Raw genomic sequence first — 12268 nt, 5'->3', positions numbered from 1 at the left:
CTCGCGTTTCTCTATAAGGGATCTTTACCACTTCCCTGCCTATGCGGCCGGAGCGCCGCACCTCTCCCCAGCAGAGACAACCGCCTTCCAGGCACTGCCCAGATTGCTTCCGACACCCTTAAAATAATACTGTTAGTAATAAGTGGATTTGCTTTTGGTTTTTGTTGATTTTTTTTTCTTCTTTAAAAAAAAAAAAAGCTCCTTGTTCCTTTCTGTGTGGAATAAACACCTGCAAACTCCCCCAGGCAGCCCGGCGCCCCTGCCATGGATTCCTTTAAAGGTGGAATGAATTTGGAGAGACTGCCTGAGAGCTTGAGACCCCAACCCTCCCATGACATGGCTTCCAGCTTCCATTTGCAAAGATCCTCGGAACCCAGAGACCCGATCGACAACTCAGCCAGTGAATCCTCCGACACGGAGGTGCCAGGTAACCCTCCCCCTCCCGCGCCCCCCGCGGCCCCGGCCCGCTCCCCCCGCGCTGCCTCCCCCTCCCCACCGCGCCTTCCCTCCGCGGGGCGGCCGGGGGTGCCGAGCCTGCACCCCCCGCGCTACCGGAGGCGATGGAGGGACAGGGCTGAGCCAGAGCTGCCGGTGATCGCGGCGGCTCCATCCCAGCCGAGCCCCGGGAATCGGAGCGGGGGGCAGGGGCTCTCCGGAGCTGCCTCCCCCAGCGTGCCCGGCGCTGACAGCCCGCCGGGGGGACGCATGGCTCCGTGGTCCCATCCCAGGAGCTGCTCTCTTTTATTTATTTTATTTATTTTAAAATAAAAAACTGTCGTTATTAATTGATGGGGTCGGGAGGAAGGGGGGGCTCTTCGGGGAGTGCGGTTTTGCCGGATGTTTCTGAAATAATGTCAGCTTTTGCCCGGGTTTATTTTCCAGCTAGGGTGGTGCAGAGATGGAAAAAGATCTCTCTGTCAGGGAAAAAAAAAAAATTAAAAAAGAAAGAAAGGGCAGGCAGAGCCGGAGAGGCAGCGTGGGGCCAAGGCAGGCAGCGCGGGCCGCCGCGGAGGGGATGTGCGCGGCCGCGGAGAGGTTTTGCGTGGGGGCTGAGCGCTTTCCTCGCAGGAAAAGGGAAGGATCCCCATGCCCTGCTCACCGTGTGCGAGGGCTACAGGGAACGCTGGGCTCTCTCAGATTGCATTTAATTAAAACAACAACATTTTTAGAATGACAAGGGAAAGGTAGAAGACAGGAACAAAAGCTTAAAGAAGGAGTGTGATACTCCTTCTCCAGCAAGACTGTTTCAGAGGGAGTTTATGTTTTATATAATTTTAGTTTTCTAGTAGCTGTTGTTGCTCTTGGGAATTTTAGCCGAGAGAGTGGCTGTTGTAAGAGTGGGTCCCGAAGTGGCACTCGGTGATAAAGAGGGTTTGGGTTGTGCCTCCCGGCCTGATTCGCAAACAAAGTTAGAGACCGGCGTCTGGAAGGGACTCTGAGATTAGAGGGGATTATTGGAGATTAGAGAGGGAGATTTGCTCCATTTTGCCCTACCCCTGTGTGTGACCCCTCGGTGCTGCCGGAGGGCTGAGGAGCTGCCTGCTTTTCTTCCCCGAGAACCTGCAAAATACCTTTAGATTTTATTTTTTTAAGGGGAAAAAATAGTTACAAAAGCCGATTAAAGATGCCTTGCCTATGATTTGGAATTGTATCACAGCCCTGCACTGGGGCCGGATTTTTAGGGAGGACCGGGAGAGTTAAAGTCAGAGCTGGACGAGGGGCCCGGAGCCCACCGGGACCACTGCCGCCTCCCGATGGCCCCCGCTCCCTCTCGGCCCGGTTTGTCCGAGCCATGCGCGGCCGAAAGCGGGAGGATTTGTTTTGGCGGGGGTGATTTTTGTTTCTGTTTCGCCACCACCGCCGGGCCATGCGGCTGGGCCGATCTGGGGACCAGGGGCCTGGGGCGATGAGGTCTGGGCAGAGAGGCCTTGGATTCGCTGCAAACCCCGCAGAGCCATCGGCCCCTTTTGGGGTTCATTGAGCAGCTGAAGTTCGCTCGCACCCTCACCCCTTTCCCCGTGCAGGGTTCCCAGCAAGGTGCGATCCAAGGGTGACTTTGCAAGGACGAGTCCTCCCGGGCTCTGGATTCAGCGCGCGATTATTTTTAGACTCCCGCTTACCTCGTAGAGGTCGGGGCTGTAGAAATGCCCCCGGGCCCGCCGGCGGCGGGAGAAAACCCTCTCAAAGAGGGTTAAAAACAAACCAAAACAAACCTCTTTAAAGGAGGAGAAAAAAATCTCTAAAGGAGAAAACTCGCCGCGGTTTTTCCCTTCTGCTGCAGCAGGACCGAGGCCGGGGCTTGGCCGCGGCCCCCGGCCCTGCACGGCCCGGCCGCACCTTCCCCGCGCCTGCGGGGCCCAGCCCGGGAGCGCTTTGGTTCAGGGCCCTCTGACCCTCTCCGAACGCTTCAGCCGGGACAAAGCGGGCCGCAACCGGGCTGGGAGAGCCAGAGAGCCCGTTACGAAAGGGGAGAGGGGATTCGCAGGGCCGGTATTGAATTCCTGCTCCCAGCCCGCGCAAATCCCGGCCGAGAAAACCCTCCTGGGTGGTTTCTTTTTTCTTTCCTTCTTCCGATAGGATTTTTGCGGAGGGCTTCGCTCAGCCCTGTGTTAAAATAAATACCAACATCCTAAGAGATAAAGAATAAAATAATTATGAAAAGAGAATGAAGTGTGGGAGCGGAGAGGGGCCTTTTGCAATTAATTGCTCCTGGGTTTTCCACCCTTGCCCTTCCAAAGTTAAATATCGCGGCCGAGCACAACAAAGACAATGGAGCAAAGATCACGCTTTGGTTTGGAGGGAGCGAGAAGGTGCCGTAGAAAGGCGGAGCGGCCGGTGATACGGGGACCCCGCTCCCCACGAGTGCGGTCACCCGTCGGGCCCGCTCTGGGGGTCCCTCCTGCTGCGTGCCGGGGTGCCCTGGGCCCGGCAGGGCTCCCTTCTCCTTCCCCAGCCGCGCCGGGAAAGGCCGGGATGGGCTGCGGGGCGCTCGCTGGTGCAGGGCCCAGCGGGACACGAGTGGGTGCCCCCACGCGTGCCTCCGGTGGGGTGGGCAGCGCTGGGTGCAGGGCGGGGGTGTCTGCCTTCGTGTGCCTGTACTGGGGAAAAAACTAAAGCAAAAAACCACCAAACAAAAACAAATAAACCAACCATCCCCAACCCGACCCCTCGCAGAAAAAGAGCGTAGCGGAGAGCAGAAAAACGAAGACGGGGCCGCCGACGACCCGGCGAAGAAGAAGAAGCAGCGGCGGCAGCGGACCCACTTCACCAGCCAGCAGCTGCAGGAGCTGGAGGCCACCTTCCAGCGGAACCGCTACCCCGACATGAGCATGCGGGAGGAGATCGCCGTCTGGACCAACCTCACCGAGCCCCGAGTCCGGGTAAGAGGGGCTGCAGCCCCGCCGGGAGCGAACTCTGCTCTGGGGCCGCCGGAGCGTGGGGGGCTCGGGGAAGCCGCCCCTTCTGGGGGAGCGCTGCGGCGGTTTGCGCTGGGCTGGATTTTAATGACCAAAATTGGGGCCCGGGTCGGAGAGGAGAAATTCAGCTCTCGGCCACGGAGAGATGCCGCCCGGAGCGGGTAGCGACCGTGGGCCTTGCGCTGGGGACCGGTTCGAAAAGCGGGCGGCGAGCGGTGCAGGGAGCGGCGAAAGGCCGGGGTGGGGAAGGGTCTGACTGCGGGGAGAAGGACTCTCTGGACTGGGCGAAAAGCGTCGCAGGGATGGAGCAAAATCCCATCCGAACAATTTCCCCTTGCTCTGGTTATTCCCAGTAATCGCCACGGCCATCTCCTATCAAACCACTGCCCCTGGCTATCGCGGCAGCGGGATGGCGAGCTCCAATCCGCACGGAGCGGCTCTCGGTGCCGGCCCCTCCCGGCCTCGCGTCCCCCAAGGCCGCGGGCTCTTTGTGGAGGCCGAAAGCGAAGGGCAGGGGCTGGGGAGCGGTCGCAAAGTCAATACCCGCTGAAGACACAAACTTGTACCGCGAAGGCGCTAGATTTTTACACGCTTGGGAGCTTATACCACCATATATATATGGATATGGTGTATGTATACACATACAGTAAATATATATATGTGTGTGTGTGTGTGTGTGTACGTATACATATATATATATATGCGCCCCTCTTAGCCAGACTCGAGGGGCTCCGTAATGGCGCACACGGCTAGAAACATATATGTGATATGTGTGCTTGTGTATGTATATTTATATATATATGTATGTATGTATGCGTGTGTGCGCACGCTTCGGCAGTTCCTTAGAGAGATTAACGAGCGAAAGATCCTGGCAAAGAACGACCGGGCCGAAGCGGCTCGGTCTCTATGGATCTATCGCTGTGTCTCGGTTTGTCCACCTCCCAAGTGCTTTTTTCCACCCGAGACATTTCCCCGAGCGGTTTCGACAGTGGTCGCACACCGCGGGACCGTGGGATAAGCACAGGAAAAACGGGAACTGCGGAGCAAAGCCCCACCGCATGGAAAATCCACTTTTTCTTTTTTTCTTTTCGTTTTTTGTTTTTAACTTGGCAATTAAACCTTGAGTGACCAAATCGGATTACAGAGATTCTGCTTTAAACATTTGAAAAGTAAACACCCATCTGAAACAATTGCGTCTGAAAGCATTGTCTTAATTGAGTTTAAAACAAAACAAAGCCTGAACATTAATACTAGTTGAATATTTCAGGGAACAAATATAACTAAAATATGAGTTGCAATTAACATAATTTCGTTCTCCTTCTGTGTGGAGATGTTTGGGTTTGATGTTTTGAGATGGCAGATTGCAAATCTAACCTTAATTTGCTATGAGGGCCTTCCTTTAAAATGTCTAGGAGCCATAATTAAAACTATTACCCTCATTTTCAGGAAATTCCTGTCTGGAAGCACCTTCCGAGGAGTATATTACAGGTTTTGAACATGTTGGCTTTCGTTTCCTATTTATACAGGATTCTTTTTATTATTGTTATTTTTTAAAATAGACTCCGCCATCCGTTCCCCCACGGAGTTTCCATCCTTGAGCCCGGTATTTAATAATAGCTGTGCCATTTCTGCGCCGGGAGGGGAGGCCCCAGGAGCCGCCCCCCGCCCCCACCCCGGCTCCGGAGGGAGCGCAGCCTGCGCGGGGCCGGGCCCGGTGTCCGCAGGGAGCTCGTGGGCCCCGGCTCTGTGGGACAAATCCGGGCTGCGGTGGGGAGGATGCTGCAAGGGAGGCTCGCAGACAGGGCGCCAGCAGCAGGCAGCAGGATGCAGATTTTTAACCAATTTTTAAAGATTTTTTAGGCTGCCCGGCTTCAAGCAGAGGGGACTTAAATGCTTTCCGAGGGCTATATATGTAGTATATATATGATTATATATATATTATTATGTATAAAAACAATCAGAGATTGGAACGGTTTTCACATCAAACATCAGGACCAGCCCCTCTTCCCTGTTTCCTGGTTAGGGCTGTAAATTCTCATTAGATATAAAGGCAGAGGCTGCATCTATCCGAGGGCGATGCGAGGACTGAATTTTATTTTTTTTTTTAAACCTAAACATACTAATCTAATCCCTTTTTTTATGATCTGTAACAGGGGGCTTTTATTACACAGCATTAGCGTTCGGAAACGCGGCAGAGCCGGGGCGAGCCGGCCCTAATCAGAGCGGGCCGTCTCTTCGCTCCCCGTCTGGCTCCGGGAAAGGGGCGCGGGGGCCCGGGGGGACGCGGGGGCCGGGGGGACGCGGGGGGCCGGGGGAACCCGGGGGCCGGAGGGACGCGGACACCAGCGCAGGCACCCTCGGCACAGGGAACAGGGACGGCTGCGCGCATCCCGGCCGGCGCATCCCGCAGAACAGAGAGGGATGCGCGCAGAGCCCGCCGTGCGCGCAGGCACCCTGCGGAGCGGGACCCCGTCCCGCGGGGCGGCGGGCGGCGGGGACAGGCGGTGCGGGGCCGCGGAGCCTGCTCTGGCGTCCCGGGCGAGCTGGCAGGGCCGCGGGGAGCAGGCGCTGGGCTGCGGATACCTGCTCTCCCCTGCGCGCATCTGCGCACCGGCGGTGGGGTGGGGGGCTGCTGCGGCCCCGCACTCACCGAGACGTGTCGCTCCCCCCTCCCCACGCAGGTTTGGTTCAAGAACCGCCGAGCCAAGTGGAGAAAGCGGGAACGGAACCAGCAGATGGACCTGTGCAAGAACGGCTACGTGCCCCAGTTCAGCGGGCTGATGCAGCCCTACGATGACATGTACGCCGGCTACCCCTACAACAACTGGGCCACCAAAAGCCTCACCCCGGCGCCGCTCTCCACCAAGAGCTTCACCTTCTTCAACTCCATGAGCCCCCTGTCCTCGCAGTCCATGTTCTCGGCGCCCAGCAGCATCCCCTCCATGAACATGCCCTCCAGTATGGGCCACTCGGCCGTGCCGGGCATGGCCAACTCCGGCCTCAACAACATCAACAACATCAGCGGCTCCTCGCTCAACTCGGCCATGTCCTCGCCGGCCTGTCCCTACGGGCCGCCGGGCTCGCCCTACAGCGTCTACCGGGACACTTGCAACTCCAGCTTAGCCAGCCTCAGACTGAAATCAAAGCAGCACTCCAGTTTCGGCTACAGCAGTTTGCAAAGCCCCGGCTCTAGTTTAAACGCCTGTCAGTACAACAGTTGACGGACTTGACACAAACCACCTCCGACAAAGCACCGCCGACAAAGCAAAGCAGAAGCAAAGCGACGTTTAACGGAAAAGAAAAAAAAAATTAAACCCGATGATGATTAAAAGCAAAACCCAAGCAAGTGAGAGAGGGAAAAAAATAAAATAAAGCTATAAAGCACACACACACACACCCCGCCCCCCCAAAAAAGCCCCAAAAACTCCGCGGACTTCGACTGTCTAGGAAAAAACAAAACAAAACAAAACAACGATGTAACCAACAAAGCAGCGCTTTAAAAATATTTTTTAAAAATTAAAAAAAATTATATAACTCCATCTAAAACCGTAAACGGACCAGAAAACTTTTGCAAGAGACACCGAAATCTGGTACATGGATGAGTTGCAATTTTTTTCTCTGGATTATGCGGGTTGTATGTGTTTACTTGAACTTGCACAGGAGCCGGTACGGCGGCCGCTGCCCCGCGGGGAGGGCGGCAGGAGGGGACGCCTCGGTGGTAAGAGCTGGTGGGACGGTTCTTGGCCGCTTGTCGCACGGGAAGAGTTTGGTTAATGTTTACCACTGAGAAACAGAATCACACTCGGAAAAAATAAAAAAAAAAAAAGGTTGGGGGAAGAGGGGAGGGAAAAAAAACCAAATCGCAGAGTAGAATCTGCAGGGGGAAAATGGTTGAAATATTAGGTATGAAACTATTAAAATAATAATAATGACAAGGGTCAACCACTTATATAAGGTTATATTTATATCTACCGTTGCATTGTGCCGGATCATTGTCCTTGGCCGTTGAATAAACTGTTTTTAAAATGCATGATTCTTGATGTTTTTTCTTTAGTTGGAAGCTCTAATCCAGTCATTCCTGATACTAAGCAGCTCAAGGTTCCTACCTCTTCATCCTTTCCAAAAGACTGCAGTATCCCCGGTTGTGAGAGAGCACAGAAACCCTTCAGCAATGCGAAAACTGTTCATCTTTTTCCCCATCCAAAGTCGTATCCTGATAATGAAATTATCATTCATCTTTATTCAAATGCAGGGGGTGTTTTTTCTCTTTGAAAAGTAAAACGGAAAACCAACCCCCGTTTATAAAGTCTGAAAAAAAGACGAAAAATGGTTTGTTATGAAGTGATTTCAGATACTGCATCTCTGCTAGAGAAACAGAGAGTCTCGGCGTCCGGAAAGGTTCTTAGCAAAGCTGAAAATGTTCCTTGCTTTTCTAAATGTGAAGGAAAAACAAGGAACCAAAAAAATTTCTTAAGGTGTTATTATCTTAAGGTGTTATTATGTAAATATAGATACTTTTACAAGTGCTTGTTGGAAAAAAATAAAAACAACAAACAAAACATGGAAATTATAAATATGATTTTTATTAATACGCATACAAAAGGCATATGAAGTTTAATTGCAGGCATATTTGTTGCTTATTTTTGTCGATACTTATTACCTGTAGATGACAAAGAGACATAAAATGCACACGGTACTTCTTTCCCAGTGTATTTCACACCTGTGGTAAACGTTACGCTGGATGTTTCAATTATGCTGTTGTGGATAAGGATGCAGTATATATATTGTTTTATAAGTTATGTTTTGTGATTTTTTTTTTTCAAAATTAAGAGCATGGGAATAAAAAAGAAAACTTTAAAAAAAAAAAAACTAAACCGAAACGAAATCTAGAAATGCCTTTAATGTTCTTTTGTGGCTGTGTTTAAAAGAGCGACTAAACAAGAAGAAAAGCAACTTGCTGTCCCCTGCTCCGTGGTGACATTTTGGGGAGCCCCCACCCCGATTTCCCCGCTGGTTGCGCCGTTTCCCCGCGTCGCCCGCAGCGTCCCGCCAGGGAAGGAGCCCCGACCGCTGCCCCCGCTCCCCGGGGCAGCCCTGGCAGTGCAAACCTCCCCCAGGTCCAGTTTTACGGCGGGCTGTTACCGCTGCTGGCCGGAGCTGGGGATCCAGCCCTCCTTGCCGCTGCACTGCTGCATCCCACCGAATCCCAGCGCTCCGCGCCGTGGCTCGGGTTTTTCCCTCCCCAAAGAGTTCATCCCCGCACCCTGCAGCACCCCGTGGGTCGCAGCCCTGGCACTGCTCCTTCTCCCGCAGTCGCTCGTCCCGCTTCGCTGAGGCGCGTTTTTCTCTTGTTTCTCCAAATTCCCCGACATTCTGAATTTTAAAGCTTGTTCGATTAATTCTCTCTCTCCTTTGATTGAAACCCCTCTGATTTCATTGCTATTTATTTACTATTTATTAACTATTGCCATTACAATTAATGTTTTGCCCCAATTGCCATAACTGATGTAACGAAATAATGAAATGCCCGCAGCCGGCGGCAGGAATAGCCACGGCCCAAACGCGCTGTTTGCGCGGCCGCGGATGGCCCCGTTCCCCGGGGATCGCAGTTCTCTGTGCCCCTGGGGCTCCCACGCCAGTCCCGGGGCTGGGGGCTCCGCAAGGGCTTTGTTCTCATCACGGGGGCTCAGCAGAGCGGATCCGAGTCTCCCCGGCTACTCCATCCCTCTCCATAGCCACGGGAGTGCCACCAGAGCAGCACAAGGACTGATTTCCCCCCATTTTCCAGGCGGGAGGGGACCTGCCAGCCCTTCCCTGGGATTTTAGCCAGGATTTAGGTGTTCGTTTTCTCCTGTTCCTGGAGGTAGTAGCACCATTAGCCCTGAATCAGAGCGCGGCGTTCACGTTTCGCCAAACCCTGCCCCGGGTTTCAGTTGTTGTCGGAGTCCTGAACCACCCAGCCCCTCCCGAAACTGTCTGCAGGACAGAGCTGGGGGAGCAGGGACACAGCCTTCTGTGCTGGTGTCCCCCACCAGTGTCCCCCCGCCCCGTGACTGTCCCACGGAAAGCCGATCTGCTGCTGCTGGGCGACATTTGGGCATCTTGACACATTTATGGCTCAGGGAAAGGAAAATTCCAGGGAGACACTGAGCAGAAAGCGGCTCCTTCACCTTCCCTGCGCGCTTTTACGGATGCCCTGCTTCCAGCAGCCTTTGGGTCTCCCCCACAATGGTTAGAGCTTGAATTATTCGGGGGTTTGGAATGTTTGAGGCACGGCTTTGCGCTGCCTTGCCCAAGCACATTTTCCTTAGCGCTGTGCCTTTGGAGGTGCCCAGGTGTGTGCCCACGCTGGGGGCAGCCGAGGAAGGCTGTCATTTAATGCTTCATTACTCCCCGAAGTCCCCACGGGGGGGAGGGCAGTATAACAGACCGCTCACCGCCACCCTTCTCACTCTGCTTTTTGAACTCCCCTGGCCGGCATCTGGCTGGTGGGTGTTTCCACACACCGGAGGCGATGGTTTTCCATCCCTCGCCCTGCACATTCCTCCCGGTGGTTTCCAGTGCGTGAAGCTCGAGCTGGAGTTCCTGAAGCTGCATCACTTGGATCTCGAGAGGCTCCATCCCGGTGGGACTGCAGAGTCCCCAGACTTCAGCCAACTGATCGCAGGCTTTGTCAAGGCGAGCAGATCCTTGGAGCCAGAGAAATACCGGAATCAAGTTTTCCATTTGTTCTGGGTGTGCTGGCTTACCTATTAGCATTTCCAAAGCAAAGCTGCCTGGGGAGAGCCTTGCCTGCGTTTGCTTGGGGATGCTGCGTGGTCCTGAGAGGTCCCAGACCAAGCCAGGAGTGGCTGCGCAGCGGAGCTCTGGTTGCACCAGCCCAGATGAAGTTCACAAATACTTTATGCCTCAGACTGAGCAGTCCGTTCAAGATTAAATGTCTTCTAATAAAAAGCTGTGGTCAGTTTAATTCTAAATTGCATACTTCTCTTTATCTGTGGCCTGGAACTCTGCAAACTATGCAAAGTCCCATTTAAATTAATAGGATGCTTCAGTACTGATTTTAATGGGGTTTTGTATAATAAAAATAACACCTAGAAATGCCCTAACATTTTGCTGCAATCTTGCAACAAAAGTCAGTGGAACTGGGATAATAAAAATACAGGTTTTATATGAAACCTATGAAGGGTTTGTCATTAACTTCAGTGGCACAGTTTCAGGCCTTATTGTTTTAGTATATGCTTTTATAAGCAAAAATTACTCTATCAATTAAAAGAGAATCTGTGACTTTTCTGTTTCAGTCTGGCAACTTGTATGTGAAATATTTAGTTTGATGTTATCAAAACAGCCAAATATACCAACTTATAAACCGGCCCACATACAAAGACTGAGAACAAACAAAAATACAAAACTACACAGTGTTTTTGCTCAGTTTGCCCATCAAACAAAGGTGAGTTGTTACTTCTAAGAAAATACTTCATATCCCTCCTTTAATCTATCAAAGAGAACAGTTCTCTGCTCAGCCTCGTAGAAAACAGTAAAAACCTCCTTCAAAGTAAAATATATTTTAATTAACAGAGCTGCAAAATAAAATCCACAGCTATGCAGCAAGCCTCCTCTGTGGCTCACCATTGTGTGAACTGCTCGGACAAGCTGCTCTTATTAACAAGCCATGGGCTACGCTCTGTTCCAAACTGATTAAGCAGTAGGGCTGCAGGCAGATTTTCTATCAAAAATGTTTCAATGGCAGCCTGCCTGTTCTTCTGCAGAGTGATGGGTTTTTTTACAGGAAAAAAAAAATTTGTTTATCCCCAACTCCAATTTCTTTAATGAAGAAAACATACGCACAAAAATTTTATTTACCAAATAACTTCCCAACAAATAAAAATTCTCATAGGAAATAAAAGCAAGAAAAATGAAAGAACATATGTATTTGATTTTTTCGCCTTCTTCACTCAACCATTTCTTGCAAAAAGCCAGGTAACCATGTTCAGCCTCTGCTAGAGACAAGAAAATTTGCTCTCAAATCTTCCCAGGAGATCAGTGGAGCTGAGCGAAGGCTTGTGCCCGGGGGCAAACCCCACCGATGTAAATGAGCCCAGAACCAGCTCCTCCCGACACCTCTGCCGATGCAGCCCTGCAATCCGCGGCAGCCTGAGATTCCTCCCCGGAATAACATGTAAAACAGCACTCGCTCCGGGTTGCTAATTCAAGTCTTGCAGAGCAACTTCAGACCTCCCCTGTCAGAAAAAAAATCCCAGAAAATCTGTGTGTTAATATGCAAAAAACCAAAAATGACCTAGTATGAGCAGGGACAAAGTAGTGGCTGTCCCCCAGAAGCACAAAGTAATTTATATTACAGGGTTCAAAGTGATACATGCCTGGGTACAGGAGATTAGCAGTGGGATTTTCAAAAGCCCTATGTGAGTAAGGACCCGATTAAAAAAAAAAAAAAAAAGATTCACTGAATAAACCCTGGTGTGAGATTTTCCTAGAAGTGAGTTAGGCACCTGGGATTTAGACACTAAGGGTGAGACTTTTAGAGGGATTTAGATGTCTGAAGATACAACTAAGTACATAGTGGGATCTTTGAAAGCACCCAGTACCAGTGTCTAGCAGAGGTTTCTGCTCTGGCTCCTTCTGAGGCTCCACTAACTGCCTGGGTGAAACTGTGAGAACCCAAAGCCCTTCCAAAGGCTGGCTCTTGGCATTTGGGCGCCCTCAAAAATTCCCATTCTCCCTCCACTCCCTTCTTTTCTTTTTTCCCAGAAAGTCTAGAAGGAGAGCTCACTCTTTAAAGAGCTAATTCAGGAAAGTACTTAAGCACACAAGGAAATTACTCAGTGAAATGT

The 12268-nt window shown here is 51.8% G+C and overlaps 1 protein-coding gene across 1 annotated transcript; it reads left to right on the top strand.

Moving 5' to 3' along the window:
• Positions 1–264: 264 nt before the first annotated feature.
• Positions 265–7425, top strand: PITX1 (paired like homeodomain 1; the record flags this gene model as incomplete). Its single annotated transcript, XM_084215713.1, has 3 exons — positions 265–427; positions 3175–3380; positions 6098–7425. 3 exons carry the CDS (start codon positions 265–267, stop codon positions 6635–6637), a joined length of 909 nt encoding a protein of 302 aa, XP_084071839.1. The 3' UTR covers positions 6638–7425.
• Positions 7426–12268: the final 4843 nt, after the last annotated feature.

This window comes from Fringilla coelebs (assembly GCF_963513975.1).
Source record: "Fringilla coelebs genome assembly, chromosome: 15".
Taxonomy (NCBI): domain Eukaryota; kingdom Metazoa; phylum Chordata; class Aves; order Passeriformes; family Fringillidae; genus Fringilla; species Fringilla coelebs.
The sequence above is the reverse complement of the archived record's forward strand: the minus strand, read 5'-3'. Positions and strand labels throughout refer to the sequence as shown.